Source organism: Indicator indicator, chromosome 4 (assembly GCF_027791375.1).
Source record: "Indicator indicator isolate 239-I01 chromosome 4, UM_Iind_1.1, whole genome shotgun sequence".
NCBI classification, from domain to species: domain Eukaryota; kingdom Metazoa; phylum Chordata; class Aves; order Piciformes; family Indicatoridae; genus Indicator; species Indicator indicator.
This window is the reverse complement of record NC_072013.1, coordinates 11,350,866-11,377,023: the sequence shown is the minus strand read 5'-3', so window position 1 is coordinate 11,377,023 and position 26,158 is coordinate 11,350,866. Positions and strand designations below refer to the sequence as shown.

Below are 26,158 nucleotides of genomic sequence, written 5' to 3'. Positions count from 1 at the left end.
CTATCTAGGGGTTAGAACAGGATTTATGATCTTTCTTCATAATTCTTGCTGGCTTTTCCCTAGGTATATGTACTGGACAGACTGGGGTGAGAATGCTAAGCTGGAACGCTCAGGGATGGATGGCTCTGGACGTGTGGTGTTGATCAGCAACAACCTGGGCTGGCCTAATGGACTGGCAGTGGATAAAGCTGGGTCCCAGCTGCTCTGGGCTGATGCACACACTGAGGTCTGATTCTGTTCTTCAGCACTGTTTGTCATTGGGTCTTTGTTAGCCAGTGAGCTGTTTTGAAGCTCTTGAGCAAGCTCTCAGAAGAGCAAGACGAACATAAACTTTTCTGAGAGTATGGGATATGGGGAGGGTGGCAGTTTCCCAGTTGATACAGTAATTGCTAGTAAGGGGATTGGTATCCTGAGTATGGGGCTGATGTTTACTTCTTTCTCTAGCGGATTGAGGCTGCAGATCTCAATGGTGCTAACCGCCACACCCTGCTGTCTCCAGTGCAACATCCCTATGGCCTCACTTTGCTGGACTCTTATATCTATTGGACTGACTGGCAAACTCGCAGCATTCACAGGGCTGACAAGGACACTGGTGCCAATGTCATCCTGGTGAGGGCAAACCTGCCTGGCCTCATGGATATTCAAGCTGTTGATAGGGCACGGCCCTTGGGTGAGTTTGTAGGCAGCTCCCAAATCAGTGTGTGTCTGTGGTGACTAGTGGAGCTCTTCAGAACTGTCACTGAAAGGAGTCCTTTGGTGTGAAGCATGAGTAGTAGAATAACTTCTCAAAATTCAGCTTTTCTTTTCTTCTTCTCTCTTGTTTAAATATTTTGTGCTTCCCACTGTTTACCAGCTCTATAGGTCCAGTGTGTGTTTATTACTGCATGCCTTTTGGACCCTGTCATCCCATTTCCTTCATTGGATTGCAGGGACAACTTCATTCTCACACACAGCAGAGCCACTTTCTTAAGAGGACTGAATGAATTGTGACTCTGTTAGGCTTCACCAGAGTCAACTGTTATTGGATAGTTTCCCTTTTTTAAATCCAGAAGGCACTAATTCCTCTTAAGCTTGTTGCTGAAACCTTATTTCAAGTTCTAGTAATTTTTCCAAACATTTCAGGCGTCATCTTCCCATTTGCCACTTTGCTCTACAAACTCTCTGCTTTAGTTGCTCTTAATATGTTCTCCAAGTATTCTGCACCAGAGTCAGATTCCTTATGTTACTCTTTGGGGATCCTGTATGACCCATTCTTGCTTCCTTGCTCTTCAGTGGGCGTTGTTGCTTTGTGCTGTGCCTTCGTTTTGGTAGAATTTCCTTAGGGTGTACATCTACAGAAAACTATGCTGCTTCTTCTGTGGCTACTAACAGGAGAACATTACTCTTTACAGTGTAACTTTATAATACAACTTAAAGCTGATCAAAATTCTAGCTGTCGTACCACTGTTGTCTCTTCCTACTCCCTGCACCTGTCTTCTGGACTTACCCCTCCTGGTAAACATGTGCTGTATTTTTTTTTTCAATTTTTTGTGGAAAAGGATGTGACCCTAATATGTCAGGCACTTCCAGCAGGCTTCTCTGATGCCTTTGTTTACTTGCCACTGTGTGCAGCTAAGTTGAAACAGAAGCTTCTTTGTCAGCCTGGCCTCTGGAGCATTGTTATGCTGCTTCCCCACAGGGTTAGATCTCTCTGTCAGCATTGCCATTTGCAGCAATAATAAAGCTGAACTGTAGTTGTGTGAATCTAGCAGCATTTAGCTGTTCCTCTTTCCAGGGGAAAACCATGATGAGCAAGGAATGCAGGTTGAGGTTTTGCTCCTAGCACTCTCCCTTCTTCTATGCCTTCCTATTCTTCTTGCCCAACCATGCCCATACTCACCACAAATCTTGGAGGGGAAGGGGGCAGTGTCTGTATGAAGGGCTGTAGATTCCCAGCAAGGCTAGTATGGTAGGGATGAACTCAGCTGCTATCAAGTTGTGCATGTGTATAGCTTTTAAAATAAACCTTTGGTCTGTGGGACCACACTGATTCTTAAACAATGTTTTCTCTATTTCTAAAGGCTTCAATAAATGTGGAGTTCGTAATGGTGGCTGCTCTCACCTATGCTTGCCCCACCCCACTGGCTTCTCCTGTGCCTGCCCCACGGGCATCCAGCTGAAGAGAGATGAGCAGACGTGTGACTCTTCTCCAGAGACCTACCTGCTTTTCTCTAGCCGTGCTTCTATCCGGCGTATCTCGCTGGACACCAGTGACCACACAGACGTGCACATACCTGTCCCTGAGCTGAACAATGTAATCTCGCTGGACTACGATAGTGTGGATGGGAAGATATATTACACAGATGTATTTCTTGATGTCATCAGGTGAGTGCCAGTCATCTGCTTGGCCAGTGCTCATGTCACCCAGCTACAGTGGTTGTGTCACAGTGAGCTGTGGAGCGTGCTAGTAAGCTGGGGAGACTGAGGTGCTGGCAGTACACTGCTTACACCCTGTCTTTGGTACACAGCATCATGTATATCGCTTTCCTCACTGCCATTTGTCATTCTTTTCCATCCAGACGGTCTGATCTGAATGGCAGCAACATGGAAACTGTTATTGGTCAGGGTCTGAAGACCACAGATGGCTTGGCAGTGGACTGGGTTGCCAGGAACCTCTACTGGACAGACACTGGACGCAATACCATAGAAGTAGCTAGACTGGATGGAAGCTCCAGGAAAGTGCTGATCAATAACAGCCTGGATGAACCTCGAGCCATTGCTGTCTTTCCCAAGAAGGGGTAGGTATGGGGCATTGGTGGGGCAGGGAGAAGGGCTGTGCAGAGGCAGATTGGAAAAGGAGGTTATGGGAGGAAGAGATGTGCTGTGTGAATCTGCAGGTACCAACAAGGGAATGACTCCGAGTGGCAGATGTCATCAGACAGTTTATTTGAGGGTTGTGCAGATGGCTGTGAAAAGTAAGCTACAGACCACATGATTTTTTTTTCTGAACTTGGAGAATCTGGCAGTTTAATTCATAACTTAAACTTTCATTAGGCTAAATGAAATGTTCTTTTCTTCTTACACTTGCCTTTTATCTCTTCAGGTACCTCTTCTGGACAGATTGGGGTCACATTGCTAAAATTGAACGGGCGAACTTGGATGGCTCTGAACGTAAAATCCTGATTAACACAGATCTAGGATGGCCTAATGGATTGACTTTGGACTATGACACCAGGAGGTCAGTGAAAGCCTTTCTTGCGACTGAATAGCATTAAGGGACGCCATGATTTTATTTTACTATTTTAACTGCCTTAGCGTAATTCATTGGAGTAGTGCTGTGGGTTTGGGTTGTTGTTGGATTTTTTTTTTTTTCCCCCATCTGATCCATCTTTGTTAGTGTATGAGTAGAAAGTAAAGAGGGATTGTATGGGTGGATGCTAACCTCTTTCCCTGTTCCTCCAGGATTTACTGGGTGGATGCACATCTTGATCGCATAGAGAGTTGTGATCTCAATGGGAAGTTACGGCAAGTGTTGGTCAGCCAGGTGTCACATCCCTTTGCTCTGACACAGGTAAGGTTTTCCTGCTGCCACTGTTCTCCCTGGTGTGTTGAGGAGTTTGGACAGTGGAACATGGGGATAGGGATGTGATAGTCTGGGGAAACCAAGATGAATCAGGGGATATTTTTTAACTTTTCTGTAGAGCTAACAAAGGAAGTTTGTCTGAAACCCATGGGGTGTAGACTCTAATCTTCTTTATGATAAGAGGAAAAGGAATTTAAAAGGCTTTTTTTTTTTTTTTTTGAGTCTTATGCCACTGGGATGTGTTTTTTATGAGTATCCTGTATCTATGTTGCTAAATGTGCTAATGGCAATGATTTTTCTTCACTCTTCCTCTGAGCAGCAGGACAGGTGGATATACTGGACTGACTGGCAAACCAAATCAATCCAGAGAGTGGATAAATACTCTGGGCGGAACAAAGAGACGGTGCTAGCCAATGTCGAGGGACTGATGGATATCATTGTGGTTTCACCTCAGAGACAGACAGGTAAATAAGAAGACCTTGATTCAGGCAAATGCTAATTGTAGAGAAAAGCAACTCTGGAACCACTGAGCTATGTAGATGTCAACTGAGGTTGGCCTCCTTTCTTAAACTGTTAACGCGTCTTCTCTGGGCACATTCCTTGTCTGCCTGTGACGTTTCAGTCAGGTACATGTTAAGGGTGTTCTATTTACAGCTTTGATTAGGAAATGTTGTTCATCTGATGTGGTAAAACAAAATAATGTGAGCTTGTTGTGTTTTAATCTGTGCAGCTGTATTGACTGTGTAATCTGTGTAAGGATTTCCAGCACCTTGCTTTCAAGACTACCTTAGCCCTACCAGTGTCTGGCTACTGTCATTACTTTCTTAGCAGTCAGGTTTAAGACTTATGCCAGAGCATGGCAACTTGCTGGATTTCTAGGAATTTCTGGATGAGCAGGAAAAGGTTGTTGCTCTGAGTTCCTACCTGGTTACCTGCAGTGTGTTTAGAAAATTGTTTGTTCCTTCCAGGTACTAATGCTTGCGGAGTGAACAATGGAGGCTGCACTCACCTCTGCTTTGCCAGGGCTTCTGACTTTGTCTGCGCATGTCCAGATGAACCAGATGGGCGGCCCTGTTCTACTAGTGAGTTTACTGAGTGTCACTTGGGTAGTAGCTTCTATAGTGAGTCACTGCCACTACTTACACAGGGGCATTGGCAACCAGAGCATCTGAAGCTCTCTCCAGTGTGCAAAAACTTACACCGTCATATACTGGAAGTAAGGCAAAAAAATCTTCTTCTGTTCTTTCTGCTAACAGACAGGGTTTGAGGTGAAAAAGCTGCTCAGGTAGTCTACTTCAGAATCTCTCTATATCTTATATCAGACTTTTTCATCTGTCCACCAAAGCTGCTTATTTTCCTCTGGTGTTGTAGTTCCTGGTGAAGTGCTCCCTGGTCCTGAACCCACCAGTCGAAGTGAGAGAAGTCAAACGTTGCCTGGCAGAGTAGATACCTCAACAACCAAACCTCTCACATCTCTGGAAGCAGTGGAAGGAAAGTAAGTGTTCTTGTTCTCTTGGAACTGGGGTGTGAAAGTCACAGGTTGTGCAAGGTGCAATCTGCAAGCCCTCTCTGGTTGTTGTCATCCAAATGTTCCTCTTCGTAGTCAAAAGAGGCTATTCCAGCTCCAAACTTCATGTTCATAATGGGGAAACCATTTTGACAGAATTCAGAACACTGTTGAGCTGGCAAGGAAGAGACAGAGAGATCTTTTTGTCAGTTCTGTTGAAGTGTGTGTCTAGGCTGACTCTGCTGAAGTGTTAAAATCCCGCTGAGACTGTCATTGATTTGATTGTTGTTGGTTTTTGGTGGTGGGTTTTTTTTTTTTTTTTTACTCCTAATTTTGACTACTTATTTCTGAGAGGAGGAGGAGAAGGGAGTCTGTTGCCTTAATTCACTGACATATCTGAGACTTGACCCAGATATCTGACAAAGTACCATCCCCCAGGAATCAGTACTGGGTCCAGTCCTGTTCAGTATATTCATCAGTGACCTGGGGATAGTGTACCCTCAGCAAGCTTGCTGATGACACAAAACTGGGAGAAGTGGCTGACACACCAGAAGGCTGTGCTGTCACCCAGTGTGATCTGGACAGGCTGGAAAGTTGGGCAGAGAGTGGCCTTATGAAGATGAACAAGGGCAAGTGTAGGGTCCTGCACCTAGGGAAGAAGAGCTCCATGCATCAGTACAAGCTGGGGGCTGACCTGCTCTGTGGAAAAAGACCTGGGAGTCCTGGTGGACAGCAGCGTGACCATGAGCCAGCAATATGCCTTTGGGGCCGAGAAGGCAAATGGAGTCCTGGGGTGCATGAAGAAGAGTGTGGGAAGCAGTTGAGGGAGGTTCTCCTGCTTCTCTACTCTGCCCTGGTGAGGCCTCATCTGGAGTACTGTGCCCCGGTCTCATCTCCCTAGTTCAAGAAGGACAGAAAACTGCTTAAGAGGATACAGGAAAGGACTATGAAGATGATTAGGGGACTAGAATCTCTGTTTTATGAAGAAAGGCTGAGGGACTTAGGACTTTTTAGCCTGGAGAAGACTCAGGAGGAATCTTACCAGTGCTTATAAATACTTAGAGGTGGGTGTCAGGAGGATGGGGCCAGTCTTTTTATTGCTGGTTCCGAGCAACAGGACAAGAAGTAATGGGCACAAACTTGAACGTAGGAAATTCCATCTAGACATGAGGAGGAATTTCTTTATGTTGAGTGTGATGGAGCACTGGATCAGGCTGCCCAGAGTGTTGGAGTCTCTATCTCTGGATTCATTGAAAGCCCACTTGGACACCATCCTGTACAGCATCCTCTAGATGAACCTGCTCTGGTGGGGGAGTTGGACTAGGTGATCTCCAAAGGTCCCTTCCAACCCCTGTCATTCTGTGATTCTGCGAAGTGGTTCAGTCCTGGCCACAGAGGAATAGCTTTTTTGGGGCAGAAGAAAACGTTTGCAGCTCCAACATTCAAGTTTACAATGCAAGTAGTTAAGAGACTTCTTTCTGATTCCCTAAAGCCCAGGAAAAAAAAGTAAAAAGAAAAGTATGTTCTGTAGTATTTGGCTGGTTACTCACAAGGCAAAACTCCCTTTTTGTTAATTGTGTTCTGGACAGAAAGTGCTGACCCTAGGATGTTCTGATTTTTGCTTCGGCACCAATGTTGAAATTTGTGTTGGATGGGTAGATGGAGGGATGGGTGTATACACCTGTGTACTTGAGAGGTAAATGTCGAAGTGATTTAGGTATAAAGATATTGCAGACCTGTAACTAATACATAAATGCACACCCCACCCCACTATATGTATGTATATAGATGTCTCTCCTCTGGGTACGGAAGGATACTGAAGAAGCGAAAGGAAAGCTCCTGTGTTGAACTGGAAATGGAAGACATACCAGTGCTATCCTGTCTTGTGATTCCTCTGATACTGTTGATACCACTTCAGTAACTAACTGTTCTTCTGTCATTCAGCTGCTCTGACAAAGATGCCAGGCGAGGCTTATGTACCCATGCCAATGAGGCAGTATTGGCAACCATGGGTGAGTTCCTTTTCTTTAGCTATTCTCCTCCAGATGATGTGCCCAGGGCATTCCAGTCCACAGTATTTGAAACTCAAATTTCTGAAAGTCAGACTTTAATTACTCAAACGCCTTCTGAGCAGAACAAAGTGCATCTAAGGATAAAGTTGAGTCATATCCATTTGTTAGCCTATATGAAGATTTTTCTAACGCTTTGGTTTGTAGTTCTGTTTCCTTTCATCCCACACCTCATCTATTAGGCTCTTTCCATTAACTATCTTCTAATTCACTGTCCCTGTTGTGCCTAGTTCAGGGTAGTTGACTGGGGCAATTTGTTTCCCAATGCAGGAGTAACTTTTCACTGAAGGAGTCTAACTCCTAGGCAGGCATTACATTGAGGTCACTATTACCTAGAGAAAGTTGAGGAGAGTGCATAAATTACCCTTGCTATTAATTTTCAGGAGAAGGACTGCATGTCAGCTACATTATTGGAGGTCTTCTCAGCATCTTGTTTATTTTGCTGGTTATTGCTGCCTTAATTATGTACAGGTAAGTAATCTTCTTCCTCCCACCTCCCCCTCTCCTGACCAATAGTAAAATCTAGAGTCACAGGAGAAAGAAGGTCCTGAAATAATTTCATCATTCTTTGTTGTCATTTACAATTCCTTTGATGATTTTATTTGCAAGGTTTGAGTCCTGTGTGTTTTAAGTGTTAGGCATGCCAGTCTGTTATTTATTTGAAGCCTAATTGGCTAAATTTTCTGCAGAGAGCTTATAATGGACAGGGATGTGAGATAATTCATATAACAGTACATGTGTGAGTTCATGTGCTTTCTGCTAGACAGCTTCACCACTTACTGCTAGTATAGCTTTTGTGATTACTTGGCAGTGCCTTGCTCTGCTGGTAGCTAGGGAATGTACTGGTTGCTGAAGAGCCAGGTGAAACCAGCATTCTCTCGTTGATGGACAGTGAAAATTGCTTTCCACTTGCTGAGCACTCAGGAACTTTGGATGCCAGCAGTAGGGCTCTATGTCTTTTCTGATAGTTCTCTCTCTCCCTCTAGGCATAATAAGTCCAAGTTCACAGACCCTGGCTTGGGGAACCTAACCTACAGTAATCCCTCATACCGAACATCTACCCAGGAGGTGAAGATTGAAGCAGTTCCCAAACCAACCATGTACAACCAGTTGTGCTATAAGAAAGAGGTAAGAGCTGCTTCTAAGGACATGGGAACCCAGCTCAAACTGTTGAGTATTACAGGCCTTAGTACATAAAAATATTGCACCTTGTTAGGATTTACTTCTAGGACAGGAGGACAGCTTCAGTGAATTGCTCAACTCCTGTGAAGATCAACCAGCAGCACTTCTTCCCCAGTGAGCTGTAGTGAATTAGACCTGTCTTTTGCTCTCTGCTTCTTTCATACTCCCCTAGCGTCTTACAATTCATTTGCATTGCGTGCTGACCCTTGAAACACAGGAGTCAAGGGAAATTGTTTTCCCTGGACGCAGTCCTGGTTAGTGACTGTTGCACAAGGTTGCTTTGGACAGTCTCCAGGGGAACCAGGCAGCCAGAAGCAGGGTGGTAGCAGGAATGTGATTCCTGTCTGTGCGCTGCCTGGAAGGGGTGGGATAGGGAGAAAACTGGACCCTTATTAAATGAAACATTTTAAAGTCCCTCCAGGGGTCCACCCTGTGTGCCACAGGATGGTGAAGGTTTAATGGGGTATCTCGCAACACTTAGTTTCTCCTCTGTTTTCTCCTCAGAAGCTTTCTTATCACTCAGATAGCTTCTCATCTTCCCTCTTCTGATTTCCATCCACATCCTCACGTCAGGTATCACTACCCTGTGTGTTTGATCCTGCATCCCTCACTCAAGTTCTGTTGTGTGGCTCAAGCACTGTCCCGTACTAACTGCTCTTTCTTATTTTTCTCCCTGCTTTTATGTCTTTAAACCAGCTCCACTGTCTGTCAAGAAAGGACATTTTCTTTGGCAGATTATTTGCCGTTGGCTTGGGTTACTCATACTCAGTACATGAGATTTGAGAAAGATAATTTCTGTAGGGTTTTTTTTTTATGATAATCTGGTAGATCACTTAGCTTTCCTAGCAGGGTTCACAGCAAGATTTATGCAGAGGCAAGTTGGTTATTTGTATGTTTTTCCCTGGCTGTGTTTTTCAGAAGTACTGTCTAATTGACAGATGTTTCAAAGATACTATCTAATAGATGTCTAATAGATGTTTCAAAGATACTGTCCCAAAATTTCCTGACATTTTAGTCTTATCTACTAAGGATAAGTCAGGATTATTTATCTGGGATTCTAATTTTTCCACTTTTTTTTCTCTCGGTTCTGCTGCTCCTGATATATGTATTTCCCCACACCCTCCATTTTTTCATCAAGGAGGGATCAGATGTTCTAATGTTCCTTATTTATCACTGAGTCTGGCTGGACAGATTTCAGTACTTAAGGCTCAGTTGGGGTCCTTTTTGCCTCTGATCATTGCTGTTATAACCTGTTATACTCCCTGTGTACCCCTTGGACTCAAAAGTGATGTACCAGCTGTGCTTTCCTGAGACACAAATCTAGAATCAGTCAGATATAAGGATACTGCAGACCTAGAATTGATTCTCTACCTTCTTTTACTGTGAAGTCTTCTGGCTGTTCCTGCTTTCCATTTTTGTTTGTTGTGTTTTTTTTTTTTTAATTCAATTCCCTTTTAGGCTCAGTGGTGTTCTTACTCCTTGCTATCAGAGTATATATAGCTGAGTATGTGTAAGAGCCAGCTCATCTGCATTCCCATTCTATGGTTTTGAAGGCTTCTGGAGCTCTTGCAGGCAGGATTTGTCCTGAGGTGGTGAAGAACTGAAGAGAAACATAGAATGGGTTCTGCCATTGTGACAGTCAAAGCCAATGGCTGTTTAACATGGAGGGTCCAGCCTTTTGTCTGCTTCACTGTGTACATTCCAGCTGTGCTTTTCTCGTTGCTATGTTTTTCCATGGATATATTGTTTTTTCCTTCATTTTTCTGTCTCTTCCCTAGACTGCTCCTGATCACAGCTACACCAAGGAGAAGATCAAAATTGTGGAGGGGATATGCCTTTTATCCAGTGATGATTCCGAGTGGGATGACCTTAAGCAGATTCGGAGCTCCCGAGGAGGGATCCTTCGGGACCATGTCTGCATGAAGACAGACACAGTCTCTATCCAGGCTAGTTCTGGTTCACTGGATGACACCGAAACTGAGCAGCTGCTACAGGAAGAACAGTCTGAATGCAGCAGTGTTAACACAGCAGCAGCCACTCCTGAACGGCGTGGCTCACTCCCTGACACAGGCTGGAAACACCAGCGCAAGCCCTCCACAGAGAGCGAGGTCTAAAGTACACGTGACTTTGGAAATGCTCATACCCTCCCTAACCTCTGCTCTGCACAAAAAAGACAGGACTCTGCCTGCTACACAAGGAAGGGCACAGAGACCAGCCTCTCTTGTGAGGAGCCCAGAGATTGTGACTGTCTTTCTGCAAGGAGCTTGGGCAGCTGTGCTGTTGTGGTTGGAGAGGGAGGATGGGTGGGTTGGAACCCAGAGACCCTTTTGGTTCATTTTCATTGTCTGTGGTTTATTTATATGTTCCCTTTTCCTTGAAGCTGCCACGTTAACTTCTGCAGTGACTCCTCTGGCCTGAATCTGGTTCAGATTCTGTGTTCTCTGGCAACCTGCAAGTCCTGTGTCATCCCGGTCACAGTCAATGCCCATGAAGAGAGCAGAGCTGCCTCGTTACTAGCTCCTGGTCACAGAAGTTCCCCTAGTCATTCCAGCACTAGCAGCACTCTTGGAGGCTTTGTGTTGAGGGGTCTCTGACTTGAGAGAGGTCTTAGAACAGATAGGGTTTGGGGCTCGATGGATCTCTGATGCAGCATCAGGTCACCTTTTAAGGGCATAAGTAGGGCAACCACAGTTGCCATGACTTGCTTCATGAGAGCATCACTGCTTATGTTTCCATCTGCTAGTGAAAAAAAAAAAAGAATGCTTACATTGGAGCACTGTGTCTGTTGCTGGCAGTGGACACTGCTCCTGTTCTCCCCTTCCTGTTAAAACATGTTTGTACTCTGGAAAAACAAGAGTCAGCAAATGGCCCTTTCAGAACTGCTCCCTATGGGTACTGCAGCCAGAGTGCTCAGCGTGAAGAAAGGTGAGATGGGTGGTGTTCCTAGCTCTACAGAGCTAATGGGAGGAAATGGATCTCAGTAAGACCTAAATTCCACTCTTGTCTTTGCATAACTGAGCTATAAAAAAAAAAAAAAAAAGAAAATTTGCTGTCTCCACTAGTCCCCATTCTGCAAAGTCCAAATTTTCTTGGCTTTTAGGACCTTTGATTACGATAATGAGGGAAAAGAGAGAATTCCTAGGCTGAGTCTTTCCCAGGGGAATCCTCAATGTTGACAGTTAGAAACTGCTTTATTACTAGGCTGAGCCCATTTGACTTAGAATAGGAGACAATAATCAGGGAGCTGTTGTTTATCAGATAGCATTGCACTTTACGCTCTTCTGTTACCACTACATAGCTCTTCTTGCAAAGTCATTTCTCTCACCAGCTGCATGAGCTTCAGCTGTTCTCTGCCCTTCACAGGCTTTACACTCTAGGGAGTGTAAACTTACCCTTGCAGCTACACCCCAGCAGCATCTGGAGTTAGGACTTGCAAGTTCCCAAGGACTGTTGCCACCTTTTCATATCCTCTTGACTTCTCTTGTCATCTATTTTGTTCAGAGGAAAAAAAAATTAGAGACAATATTTCTTGATGCTTCTTAGAAAATGAGATTTGTATTAGCCTCTCAAGTCATGTGGATACTATCATGGTAAAATATTAAGTGCTAAGCCAGATACTTGGAAGCGGAACTTGCCAATGAAGAATTTCTCACAGTACACTTTGTAACCTCTTTATCTCCTGGGAAGAGGTCAAGTACATTTAAGTACATTTCCACCTGTGGGAATGGGCCAGAAAAATGGTCAGGGGGTTGGAACACCTCTGCTGAGAAGACAGGCTGAGGGAGCTGGGGTTGTTCAGTCTGGAGAAGAGAAGGCTAAAGGGAGACCTAATAACGACCTTCCAGTACCTGAAGGGGGCCTACAAGAAGGAGGGAGAGACTGTTTACAAAGGCCTGCGGTGATAGGATGAGGGGCAACGGTTTTAAACTAGGGAAGAGTAGATTTAGATTGGATGTTAGGAACAAATTCTGTACCATGAGGGTGGTGGAACACTGGAACAGGTTGCCCAGCGAGGTGGTTGGGGCCCCATCCCTAGAGATATTCAAAGTGAGACTCAACAGGGCTCTGAGCAACCTGATCTAGTTGAGGATGTCCCTGCTTGCTGCAGAGGGGGTTGGACTACATGACCTTTGGAGGTCCCTTCCAACCCAGACCATCTGTAATTCTGTGGTGTAAGGAGAGCAGAGCATACACTAGGTGTATGGCTTAGAGGTGTGGGGGAGGGTGCCATATTTTTCCAGCTGGTGAAAAAAGAAAGGGAAATCCATCCTACTCTGCTCTAACCTTTTTCATATACTAACAGTCCTACTACCCCTGAAAAGCATGACAGCTGCCAGCAGGTTGGCTGTAATTTTTAAGCAGAGGTAACTTTGCAGAAAGTGGGGAAGGTTGCAACTTCAACCTGGCTAGGTGGGTTGAAACTCTGTCCATAACTACACCGTTGAGCTGACTGGTGTATATTCCTGTGGAAAACGAACTGGAGCTAAGGCTGGAAATATCCCTGCATTAATGTGGGACTCTTTCCTACTCCCAGAGGGTTTGTTTGTTGTTTTTAAAATTAGATTTTTATTTAATTATTTATTTGATTGACTCCAGCCTGGGAAGCATTGTTTTTGTTGGGCAGAGGCACTTTTGGATGGAGGTGTGGACTCGGCTGGGAACTGAGAAAAGAGTGTGTATCACTGATACAGACCTTACCTGTCTAAGCTGCCTCATGCATGGACAACACTGGAGGACTCAAACATAGGCAGAAGAATCAATGTGAACAGAATCCACGTGTGGGGGTGGCAGGGGCATCAGAGCTAGGAGTGACTGGGTAAATGGAGGAGAAAGGCTCTGACTTTTAGGAGAGCAGGATTTCTTTGGACTTCGGGCTGGAATTGTTTGGGGGGCTTTTGCCCCAACAGCTCATGAGAGTATGCACAAAAATCCTGAGGTGAGATAGGGTTAAAGGAAAACATCTTCTAAGACCTGTCATTGAGGTTCAGTCAGCCTGCCAAAAGATTTGCTGAGTTGCAAATGCAGAACGTAAAGGAAAACCCAGTCAGCCTTTTCAACAACTCATGGTGTTTGTGCTCTCCACCTTTACAAATTAGTCTCTGTTGCTTCTCAGAAAGGACCCTGCACGCTCCAGCCTAACAACCTTTCATAACTGCTCTCTGCTCCCTTCCTCAAGTGATAATGGTGAGAAGGAGCAACAAAATGTCCCATAGCCTCTCCTCTAGCAGTGAGGTAGGCAGAAATTAGTTTCTTGTTCCTAGAGACAGCCCCAGTGAGATGCTGCCTAGGGCTTGCATAATAGTTTGTCATTCTGGGGAAGAGAAGACCCTGATTGCACTTAGGATGTTAAGAATGTAGAAAGGCCACTGGAGGATGATCTTTTGAGCACTGATTTACTATGTAAAAAGCAAACCTCTCTCCTGTCTGTCCCGAGCTAACGTCGGTGATTTCCGTGTGTTCCTGTGTAATGGTTTTAACGTTACTCACTGGAGACATTGGATTTTCTGGACTTATTTAACCACTGTGTTCAGTATTTTAGGGGTTGATGATAATTTAATATAAATTTAGCTTTTTTAACCACTCTGCCTGGCTTTTGTTTGTGAACCATGTGTGTTATTTGGACTCTTCTTTGAGAGAGGAGCCCCTAGACTTGTTTGCACAGAACCTCAACTTTACTTCCTTTGAGAATAGGAAAGTAGCCAAAGAAACAAAATCCATTCCTAATCTGTTACATACACTTTTTTCTTTTTATTTTCTTTTTTTTTTTTTGCCACTGTGGCTTTAACCTAAGGGCCCAATATCGACACTCAGGCACTTTTGCCAAGTTCCTGTGCACACACAGTATCTCCCACCATCTCTCTGCCTTGTTTTTTGTGCCTTTTTATTACCATTTTAACATGGAAACAGCAGAAGAGGACATTCCCTTGTTTGGAAAGTATTAGGACTAGCACCTCTGCCCAGCTCTTGCAGAAAAGTTGTTTGTTTTTTTAACCATAAAGGATTTTGTTCAAGATGCTGCTGCCTTTTTTTTTTTTTAATAATGAAGAGTTTAAGTGTTACAAAAAGCTGAATAATAAATGAAACATTCAGTGATAACTGACACTACTGTATAGGTGTGAAGCTTCTACCTCATTCTCTCCCAAAGACATTGAAAACATTTTAGCATTGTCCCTATTAAAACACAGGACAGAAAGTGATTTACAGAGATCTTTAAAAAATAAAATCACTTCCACTTTATATTAAAAAAAAAAAAACAAAAAAAGCTTATGAAGGGTGAGGGGGACAGAGTGTGAGATTAATTACAGTTGTGTTGTTGGCACCCCACTGTCCCTTGCCCTTTTTTCTCATTACCCGCAAGAAATTTTCCTTTGCTTCCTTCAGCTGAAGAAATAAAGAAGGGAGAACGCACTCTACACCAGCACACAGTTCCTGCTTCCACACTCGTTAATCCTATTAAAGAAGGGAAAGCCCATCCCTATGCCGGGATAGTCCCGAATGCTGAACGCAGCCAGTTGAGGGCTGTTTTACCCCTCTGCGAAAGGAGGCGGCTTCAGCGGCCCCAAGCGTGGTAGCCTCATGACGCCAAGCGGGCCGGTACCCGGGCGCAAAGGGCCCTATGCCTTCACCGGGATCATTGCGGCTGTCATGGGGCCGAGTCACCCCCCTGGGGAGCGCGGTCATAACGGTTTCCCTCCCCAACGGGGCGGCCCGCGACGCCGGTAGGGCTGGGCTGCTATAGCTATCTCCGGCGGGCGCGGAGCACGTATCGACACTGCCGGATTCAAACGGGCCAATAAGGTGCGCCGATGCCGGCGTGGGTGGGGCCGGCGCTGGCCAATGGGCACTGGGGATACTGGGAGGTGCGGGCGGTGTTAGTGATTTCAAACCCCGCCGAGGAGCGGCCGGATAGTCGCTGTGCCCGATCTGCCGGGGCCCAGGTGAGAGTCGATGTGTTGTCCCTGTGTCTGCGGCGGTCTAGTTCCTTTCTCGCATTGTTACAGCTGCGCGGGTTCGCAGAAGAACAGGGTAGGCCTCTCATCGTAGCTGGGCCTCAACCTTTCTCTCGCTCACCTGGGGACTGGGCGGAGGCACGGTCTTGAGCGGCGCTGATATCCTTTCATAGAAAACACCGCCGGCCTGTCCTGAAGGCGCTCCTGTGGTTGCTGTGGCTGCGGCCTGTATTGAGCGGCACTGTAGAGGCGTACGGAGTGCCGCATGTCTAGGCCGCCTGTGGAGGCAAGGGTGTCGGGGCCTGCGTGGAGCCGCGGCCTGGCCTGTTCCACTGCAGAGTCACTTTATGCTATTGCTACGGGTCAAGGTATGGTTTGGGCCTTACCTGTGAACCGGCCGGTGGAGTGGGTCCGACGGCCGGTGAGAGACCCGGGCTTAGCCCGTTTCTAACGCTACTTGAAGGAAATACGGACCTGGCATTTTCTGTCCTTACAGCGTGCCTTTCAGGAGGCTTCGTGCTGGTTTGGTTTTCCCTTTTAAAGTTACCTGAAAGAAATGTTCCCTGAGGTGATTCTAATATTAAAGGAAAAAGCATAAGATTATCTCCATTTGTATAGATCCGGGTGTTGAACGCAGATGTTGGTTTTGGATCGCTAGGATCCCCCGCCAAAAGGTGTTTTCTGTTGACTCTTACTTACTGTAAATTAAGAGAATCCACAGAGGAGTGTGGGTTTCATGTTTCCACTCTGTGCTCTTTTACTTAATTTGATTTGGTTACTTTGTCAGAGCCTTGTGATTCTTCTTAAGACAGTAGTTTTCAGCCTGAAGTGTCATTTCATCCTGAATTTGGATGTCAGTGGGAGACCCAAAGTTTTGTGTAGTAAAGGGTGAGGAATGAAATTTCTTTAAGGCTTAGGGTGACCTGGGCTCTTTTCTAAAAATAACAATAAAAATTAACTCATTTGCTACAGTTTTCAGAAAGGTTTGTGTTTTGTATGTATCACCTATTATTATTCTGCAGTTTGCTTTTTCTGTTGATTTATTATTGTATGTTTAGTGTCACATCTTTCAATATTTCAGCTAAATTGCGGTGCTATGCAAGTTGCTTTCTACAGATGGGAAGGACGTGAGTAGTTGGGATATCGGGATATCATATATAGGAGACCTTCCTTATTTTCATGTGTTGGGGAAAGCACACTCAATAAACACATATATTAGTTTGAAACTGTAAAAATTAATGTTTCCCAGTGCTGAGAGTCTAAAATACTGAGGTATTGTAAAAGTCTACTTATGAAAATCTATTACGAAAATGTTGCTATAGGGTCAAGTGAGAAAGCAAAATGATTGCGGGTATGTGGCCCTTATTATTTTGGCTTTTTGGTGTCTATTATCAGATCAGTTGGTTGTGCAAGAATTAGAATTCGGTTTGACTTTCTTGCATTAGGCTTGGCCTTTCTTTAAACTTGACTAGTCTGGGAGCTTTCCTTCATTTAGAACTTAGAGATGCACCTTCCCCCACATGCTTCAGAAGCTGCAGAAGGGTTAAACTTTTTTGGCAACATGACGAGAATGATATGTCAAAGCAGAATCCCCAAAAATGGCCTTTAAGAGCAATGAATGGGTTCCAAACAAATTGTTGTAGTCAGTGTTAACTAGGGGATGTATTATGGAAAAAATGTGGTACCTGCACAAAAATAAACTTGGATTACAGAAGCATAAGAAATTAGCTAGGCTGCTTGAAATCTGTGTTGATGTGAGACTTCTTGTTTGGCATTGTCATATCAGAAATTGAATGCATGGTAATGAAACGTGGTTCCTGATTCTTGTATGTGTGTATGACTTATATTTGGTGGGACTTCCGCACTGGGTCTTGTCTTATTCCTGGTACAGGAAGGTTACGTAATCTGGGTCTTTGCTCCTGAGAAACCAGTCTGCAATGGTGGAGCCGATCTTCTAATACCCATCTGTCAAAATGGGGAGGTCTTGTTCCTGTTTAACAGTCAGCTCAGGAAACCTGGCTTTTCAGTCTGATCTTAAAAGTTGTTTCGCTCTCATTCCACCACTGTGTGTTTTAGGTGGTAAATTTACAGGTTGTAAGCTTTCAGTCAGTCTCTTTTTTTCTCTTCTTTCCTTGCTACCCTGATTAATTGTGTCATCTGTAAACTGCAACACCTCTGTTCAATCCTTTTTATAGATCACTTCTGAACATCTTGAACAGTGCATACAATTCGAAACTGCTCTGAATGTTTTGTGGAGTAGAGATAATTGTCTCTCAGTCTTAAGTGTCTAATTTGGAAGATTTTGTTGTGGGATACAAGACTTAAGAACCTTTGAGACATGTAAATACTTCTAACCCTAATAAGGATTTTCAAAGTCATGGTCAGTGATCATCTTCTTACCTTTCCTCTCTCCTTCCCAGTCTCCTCTCTCATGGTAGAGCAGGTGTGCTTCTCTGTTTTGGTTTTTTTTTTAAGATGCCTCAATTTGTAGTGCTAATTTGTTTGCCAGCCATGTAATGTAAATGGTTTGTGAAGTCTCTGGCAGAGTAGGGTGGCGTTAAAGCCATTGCATCTCTAACACGATGGCTGGTTTCAAGACAACCCAGTGGAAGCCTAATACGGTGTTGGTGCTGTTGCTACTGCTTTGTTGTAGACTTCCCAGTGGTTCATCTTACAGGGGTGGAGTTCTAAAGTGTGACACGGGAAAGCCTTCTGCCCTTGTGTTTAAACAAGACATCTGCTTGTGGGTGACCAGTGTTGCTTTTTGCTCTTTGAATAAAGAATCTCTCGACCTTAGCAGTTGCACGTTGTGTTTGGGGATTGTGTCTGTGGCAGCTCTGTTGCTGTGAATGTCAAACGCTGGAAAGCAGAAGCATGTTGTGCATGTTTGAGCCTCCCTGTTGCAGGGCAGAGGTTGAGGTGGTGGAAAAATAATTTGGGCAATTAGTGGGCAGTGTGGCTGATGTAGCAGTGTGAAGAGGAGTCTTCTTTTTAAAGCTAGCTTAAAAGATGTCGGAATAAACACAGGCTTGCATCATATGGTTTGATGTTCTTCCCAGGAGGAGGCTGATGACACCTAGTTTCTACCATACCAGCTTTTTCAGTTGCTATTGTCACTGTAGAAAAGGCTTCTTAAAATGTCAGGTGATGGGCTGGAGAGATTGCTGATGAATCAGCTCCACCGGAGCTCTGTCGTTACACGTTTCACAGCAGAACATGAAATGCAATGATCGTGTGGTGTCGGGCTCTTCATTTGTACCTCCTCTGGAAGGCCCTGCATTTCTCGTTCTGCACCGCAGGCCTTGTTCCTCCTGTCGGGTGTCAGCGCTGCTGCCGGCCTCAGTTAGGGATTACGGGTTGCTGATGGCCGGGGGTAAGGTCTACTCCCTGCTCAAATAAGGACTGGAGCTACTTATGTTTCAAGACTCATTGATCTGGCGGGATGCGAGGTCAGGACTGTGCCCCTGGGAACAGCAAGCCTCCCCGGCCGAGCGGGGCAGCAGTTTAGCCGCAGGGCTGGCACTGCAGCCGCCGGGAGGGCCAGGGTGTGCCTGCTGCCGCCCGACGTATGTCCGGCCCCGCGCAGGAGGGCAAAGGGGCTGTGATGTGCCCGGGACAGCCACGTGCCTGAGACCGCCGTGAGGAGGGGAGCCCGGCAAGGCCGGGAGCCCGTTGCGGTCCTGCCCTACCCGCCTTTGTCTGGCCCCGGCGCGGGCCGGCTCCCCGCCCAGGTGCGGTCGCGGCGCCCGGAGCTCCGCCCGCCGGCGGGGAGTGGCTTGGCCCGGGCCGCCCCGCGGCTTCCCGCCCGCCGTCGCCGCGGAGCCGGCCCGAAGCCGTCAGGGTGAGTGTCCGGCGAGGCCTGGCGGAGCAGGGCGGGCGGCGCTGGCGGGGCCGGGCTCGGCCTTGCGGTGGGGGCGGCGGGCAGAAACAATGCCGTGCGCATGGCCTGGTACTGGCGCTGGCGGCCTGCTGCTGCCCCGCGGCCTGCTGCCGGATACTCGCTGCCGGTGCCGCCGCGGACCGGGAAATCTCCGGACTGCGGCGGGTGGGTGAGGTGGGGCCCGCCAGGGCAGGACGAGGAGGCGGCCGCCATCTGGGGCTGCGGGCGGGGAACTGGCGGCGGGCTGAGCGGGCAGAAGTGGAGGGGTGGGGGGGCCTCTTCTGGAAGGTGCTGGGGATGGCGGGGGCGCTCCGACTTCAGGGAGAGGAAGGGGGCGTGCTGCCGTGTTGGAGAAGGCTTCATTTGGAGGAAGGAGTTAATGGTCTGCCCTGGAGTATGATGTCTGCCTTCAGCAGCAGTTCAGGCTGTCCTTTTCAAGAACATCACATGAGCCTTTGCATGAGCTTTGTAAACACCTTGAGGGATGTTGAGGGATGGGTGATTTTGCAGCTGATAAGCAGGGCCCCACTGACATATTTCTTTCCAGCCAGCCACCCTTAGAATTATGTCAGTGCACACAAACTTGCCCGTGGGTTGTCTTTTTTCCTTCTTGCCCCTCTCTGCTCTGTAATTCTGGCTTCACTCTAGGCTTACCCATGCAGTAAGAAATAGCTTTTGCTCTTAGCTGTAGCAGAAGGTCAGTTTATTTTCAGTAGACTCTCACTTTTAGGTCCATGGGGAAGAACAGGCTCAGTTACTTTCAGAGGCCATGTATTAAAGCATATTTTTCTAGAGAGGTTAAGTATCTGTCTCCCTTACCAATAAGCTGCCATTTGTGCTATTAAGATGTCACAGACCTGAGTTAGAATGTATGAGTTAGGTGAGAGAAAAAATAACGCTGTTTATTTTTGAATGCTCTTTCACTGCTGCTGAAGCAGTAGCTTCTCTTAGCTACCATCTATCCCATGATCAGCAAAACAGTTCCCTTTTCGCATGCTGGTTTTCTGTTTCTTTGTCATTCTTCTGAGGTCCTGTTCTCCTTTCATCAAGAGTCTGTATCTCACAACTTAACTTATAATTAATCTTTTAATTGAAAACACCAGCCTTTGAAATCCTAAGAAATTTTTATTGCCTGAGCAACAAATAATCTTCTGTAGGTTTATTTTAACCTCCTGTTGTCTGTCATCAAAAGATATTTGAGCTGAAGCTGGAAAGCATATTTGCAGTCTGACTGAAAGTTCTTCTGACTTTGTTGCTTTTGTGGATATCTGTAGTTGATGATTGTTAGCTGGACTTCAATTTTCCTTTTGATATTGTGGAATTTACTAAAGCGTTATTTCACTGACTGATTAGGCCATAATTTGTAGATCTGTGTAGTCTTCTAAATACTTGGTGTGTCCATGTATTGTATTCAATAAAAAATTAAGTATGTTTTGGGTACTTGAAATTTTTATCCTTTTTTCTGAGCTACTTTATATTTTATGAGAAAGTTTGTATGGCAGATACAGAAAACGTGCTGGGCTAAACCTGAAGTGAAACTTCAGCTTTTCAGAGCCAAAGAGGAAATTTGACCCAAAACTGCCATTAAACAAATAAAAATCCTTTCTACTAGGAAAACTGGGCTGCACTGACAGAAATGTCTGCTGAGAAGTACAATTTCATCTGAAATGTGACATGCAGCTATGTAATCGCCAACTATGTGCCCTACTGTACAGGATCATTTCAAACTGATTTTTTTTTTCCTTTAATAAGGCCTGTCTTGTTTTCTCAGAACTTAATCTTTTGAGTGAAGTTTTTTGAGAAGCTTTCAGATTATCAAAATGATGCCGTTCTTGTGCAATGGTGATGTTTAATAGCTAGAAGTAGGTAGGGAGAAATGGACAATCAGTATCGATAAACATCTGGTTTTGTTTAGCATATAATGGCTTCCTAGTAGCTGCTGTTAAGAGCTCTGTGTGGTTAATACAAATTTTCATGTATAGACGCTTTTCTGTAATCTCTTAATGTGTTGATAAATTTGTAACTTACGTATACTCAGTGGGCAATTTTCACTTTTATATTTGAAATTCTTGCCTTTTTGCTGCCTTGTAAATGTTTTCTCCTTTTGCATGGTCTCAGTTTGAGAGACATTCTATTCTTTTTTTGGTCTTCATTTTCTCACTGCTCCATAATCTGAGAACTTGTCCTCCTGAGAAACTGCCAGGGAAGATTTGTTATTCATCTCCATTGCTGATTCTTCATCTGACTTGCTTTTGGAAATGGTGCATTGACCACATTAATAAGAAACTTCTCACACAAAACTTATTTTGCTGGTTCAGTCACTTTGTAGAGATCTTGTTTTCTGCATTGTACTGAAATTAATTTTGCTACTGAGAGATTTAAATCCATTTGTTCTGGACTGTGGTAACAAGAAAGCTATGTAGGTCAAACACTTCACTGCTGCAAATTCACTACTAATAACATAATTTAGCTGCATTATTGTATAATGATGCTACTTGCTATTTGGATGTTGAGAAGTAATGGCTGGAAGTTTGCATGTCTTTGCAAAGAACCTTTTTTTTTTTTTTTTTTTTTTGGAAAAGAAAAAAAGCCTTTTGTCAAATGTGGGATATTCTATGAACATGCAGAATCCAGTGACTTAATTGAAGGGAGAAACAACAGTCCTTTATTCTGGTAAATACAAGATGCAGACAGTGCAAGGTCTTGGCATCAGGGCAGGCGGGAGCAGTGATGAAGCTGGAAGGATGGGATGTTTAAGGAGCTCTGTCTGACCATGAAATTCTTTGTGATAAACTGTGTTCTGAAGGGATTTGCAAGTTCTTGGGGAGGGGGAATATAATTTTACCACTATTTTTAGATGCCATATTCAGCACAGAAGGCAACTTAACCCATTTAATAATTGAAATAACTATTGCAGATGCTACTGACTAAAAATAGTAGGGAACTGACTTGACCAGACTGAAAAAAATGGGTGAGAAAACACAGTGTTTCATGATCATCTGTCTCCTCTCCTTGTGTCCATTCCATCATGTGTGTTCTCTGTCAAGTTCAGTACGTTATGATGATGGGAAGGGAAATGCTAGATGCTTTCCTTCTAGGTTCTGTAATGCATCACTGGAGTGTACAAGCAAGAGACTGCACTTCATAGCAATGAGCTGTCATATATGTGTAAGGGTAAAAATATTTGTACATCAGAATCAGCCTTGCAATGGACAAGCCTTTTTAATAGAACAGCTCCTGACTTGAGGGTTTGAACTGATTTTAAGATTGTGGTATGATAGTCACTATCCTACAATAAGATTTTTCCTTGGTGAAACAGATTTCTGGTGAGAAATGTTTATTTTTGTTGTGGAAGTAGGAAAATTGTGCTGCTGTTTTCTGAAAGGATGAGGGTATAAGTGGGGATTTGTCTTAGTACAGGTGTCAACTCTGTATTCTGTTGTTTCTGCTGTTGTCAGGTGTGTTAGCGTTTAATTTCTTTTTCTATAATCTTTGTGAATAACTGTTTTCCTTGTATTGATTCCGTATAGTTTCCTCAAGAAAATTATATAGACAAGTAATGACTTGAATTACCTTCAGAGTTTGAGTGCAATTCAGAACTATCTAAGTTCACTCTGCTTAGTCTTGGCAAAGGCACATGTGTGTTTGGGAAGAGAGTGATGTACCTGTTCATGTCACTGGCATCCACATTGGGGAAGTACAACATTGTTTTTGTACTAGTGCATTGAGGTGAAGGTATTCCTAATGCAGACAACTTGGACTGGCAAAGCCGTGTCTTTCCTGATGCTACTTAGCTGCAGAACTAACTTGAATGACAGAAGGAACTGAGCTGTGCAAGCTGCTTCACACTAGGTGATCTATTTGACAAGTTTTTCATGTGAATACACTCTCACTTTTGCTTTTGGAGACAAATCACAATTGTGGAGCTAGATAGAGTTTTATCCCCACCTCCAAGTTTGCTGTGAGTGTCTGGCTTCGCTGTGCTGTTTTTTTTGTTGTTTTTGTATTGTGTGGGAGTGAGTTTGGTTTAGTGGGGTTTTTGGTGGGGTTTTTTTGTGTTTTTTTTTTTTTTTTTTTTTTTTGTGGTAATTTTTGTTTTTAAGCAGGTGAAGTGCATTGAATTTGAATCAGGAGTCTGATTTGTGTTTCATTTTGATCCTTTTCTTCCAGTAGGCTGAAGGAGGTAGGAGAGCAAATGAAATGTTTAGGCAGAGAAGAATAAAGCAGTAGAGCTCCTGAAGAGTTTAAACAGAAGAAAGCAGGATCCATTGCAAAAGGCTGGTGGGATGCAAAAAGATGTAGACTTGCCATGTTGCATGTTGGCCTTTTTTATGGTCCCTGACATGAAGGAATGATGTGACCAGTATTTAACCCAGAGCTGTTTCATTTGCTTTGGTGGGTTTTTTGCTGTTGTTTCATTGTTGGTTTTGTTTGGTTGGTTGTTGGTTTGGTTTGTTTTTTGGTGGTGTTTGTTTATTTATAAAAAGCTTTACATTTGAAAGATAGTATATCAGAATTAGTGGTTCAGTAGAATAGCCTCCAGGTAGCCTCACTTCTGTGTACTTAGAATTCTTGCATAATGAGTGGAACGATACCTTTGTTTTTAGGGGTTTATAGTTCTAGGTGCTAATTAAGTCTTCAGCTTTGGCCTCCTCAATTTTTTAATTTATTACTTAACCCCTTAAAAAGGCAAACTTATCAGTACTAGTGTGCAACTGTACTGATATGTGATGGTTTGAAACTGTCTTTTTAATTTTTCCTTGCAAAGTTCAGAACAGAGAAAGTGAAAGAATGTAAATAAGTCACTATTGGGTGTAAGAAAGCAAAATAACGATTGTTCTAAACACTTCCATTGGATAGATAGAAATGTTTAAGAACTATTACCCAAAACAAAGTAGGCACTCTGCACATTCTGCGTTCGGCAGTGGGGGTAGTTGCTGGGCTGTCTGGCTGCTGTTTCTTCTCTTCTGGCTGAAGATAACATACTGACCTTGGCAGCTAAGTTAACAACTTTCTGCTTAACTAACTCTGCTTCTCTGTCCAGGGAGGTCTGGGGGGGAAGCTCCTGGGAGAGGGAGGCCCCTTTGGGAGGGTCCCCTTGGGGGGAAGCAAAGGGAGATCGGTTGTGCTTTTTCTGTTGATTGTATATATTTGTGAATGTTGTGAATTTTGTATATTTGTACATATTCATTGCATTTCATTGTAGATTTTAGACTCTGCTTGTAAATACAGCTTTTCATTTGCTTCCAGACTGAGCTAGCCTGGTTATTGTTGGTGGGGGGGGAATTTCAGCTCACACCTACACATGATACCAAGGAAAAAAACCCACAACGCTGTTTGTGAAATGAAAAGGACAAACCATAATAATGCCTGGATGTGCTTGTTTATATGGGTGGTCAAGTTTTGTCCTGACATTGATTGTTTTATTGCCATTGGGCAGCTTAGCACGTTTATACAATTACCATGAGGACAATATTAACATCCATAGGAATTTATAAGTGTTTAAGGCAGGCTTAGTTAGCGTTCAGGTGTATGTGTTGGTGGTTGGTGAGGGCTTGGGTTTTTTGTTTGTTTGGGGCTGTGGGGTTTTCTATTTATTATTGGGGGAGATGTCGAGTTGTTACTTCTTAAGTATCTTCTAACTAACCTAGGAAGGTGAAAAAAATTGGTTTTATAGTGGACTGCTGCTAGTTCAATTTTGGTGTTGAGTTAGTGGTGTGTTGGTGTTGTGTGGCTGGCAGAAGGCTTTGGAGCACTTGTTTATATTAACTTATACCAGTAAAATTACACTTCTAATTTTAGGGGACAATTTTCTTCAGAGAACTAATGTGCATTAGGTGGAATACTTTATAGGGTGAAGTGTGCAGCTTTGCTGGCATAGGCTAAGTCAGCACTGGGAATATTCTGCTGTTACTGTGTGTTTATGTGCCGTCAGTGATTAAACTCTTGTATGTGCTAGTTGGTTTTTAGAATTTTGGTCCTATTTGTCTATGCATTTGGGGGTTGGACTAGATGACCTTCCAGGGTCCCTTCCAATCCAGACCACACTACAATTCAGTGATTTGAACTAGTGTGCTGGAATGTATTACTCCTCTGATTTGGTTTTGTTTGTGGAATGTTGAGAGCCCTCATTACAGCTGTTCCCATTTTCTTTTTGCTGATCTCCTTCCATCAGGGACATTCTCATTATTCTCTGAGCAGTCAGGTTAGTTGTAGCAATATGCCTGAGATGGGCATTGAGCCTGAGGTCTCTACTCTCCTACCCTAATGGTTATTATTCCTATTATATTGAAAAGGAAAGGGTGGGAGGAGGAATACACTTAGCAACGTTAAATGAGTAATGGTTTGAGCCCTGCACGTGGTAATATATTGAGCTCTCATTGACAGTTTCTGAAGCTGGCTACATCAGTATTAGGGCATAAAGCTACCAGCTTGCAGAAATGAGTTTTGTTTTTCGCAGAGTGCTGTTCCTTTCAGTTGTGCTGTTTGTCAAGTTGTTAAAATGTCTGTCCTTACACTTGCACCCGATTATTTTTTTACATAGATTTGTGTGGCACCTGTTGCTGTAAGCACATGTCAGCAAGAGTCAGTTTTCTAGTGTTGATGAATGCTCATTTTGGTTTAGTGTATTCATCACAGTATATTCTTCCTCAAGCTTAGATGAGGTTCTATTCTGTGTGCATTCTCAGCTTATGAAAACTTTGAAAAATTGAGACTTCCAGTGTCTGAAATACTACAAATTGCATTCTGATAGCTTCTGGTAGCATTCTAGGGGTAACAAAATAGTGATGTAGTCCTAGTGCTTATCTAAATATAATTGCAATCTTGGGTTGCATATTAGGAATAAGATTTGCTACAGAGTTGCCTTTGTTTTGTGGTGGTGTTTGGTTATTTTTTTGAAGTAGAAGCAGCATATTGCTGGTAACACATGACATTTTTGTGTGTGTTTTCTAACTTGCCCCAATCTCCGCAGGAATTGCTGTAATTACAGAGAGTACTTGAATTACA

At 44.1% G+C, this 26,158-nt stretch overlaps 1 protein-coding gene across 1 annotated transcript in view; it reads left to right on the top strand.

Moving 5' to 3' along the window:
- The window catches only part of LRP4 (LDL receptor related protein 4), a 63,841-nt gene extending 53,407 nt beyond the window's left edge, over positions 1–10,434 (top strand). Inside the window, exons 27-39 of the mRNA XM_054400256.1 lie at positions 64–226; positions 445–670; positions 2,061–2,364; positions 2,559–2,777; positions 3,083–3,217; positions 3,442–3,550; positions 3,882–4,026; positions 4,531–4,644; positions 4,934–5,057; positions 7,014–7,081; positions 7,522–7,609; positions 8,125–8,266; positions 10,099–10,434. Of these exons, the coding sequence (XP_054256231.1) occupies positions 64–226; positions 445–670; positions 2,061–2,364; positions 2,559–2,777; positions 3,083–3,217; positions 3,442–3,550; positions 3,882–4,026; positions 4,531–4,644; positions 4,934–5,057; positions 7,014–7,081; positions 7,522–7,609; positions 8,125–8,266; positions 10,099–10,434 (2,173 nt within the window). The remainder of the gene's footprint in view (positions 1–63; positions 227–444; positions 671–2,060; positions 2,365–2,558; positions 2,778–3,082; positions 3,218–3,441; positions 3,551–3,881; positions 4,027–4,530; positions 4,645–4,933; positions 5,058–7,013; positions 7,082–7,521; positions 7,610–8,124; positions 8,267–10,098) is intronic.
- Positions 10,435–26,158: the final 15,724 nt, after the last annotated feature.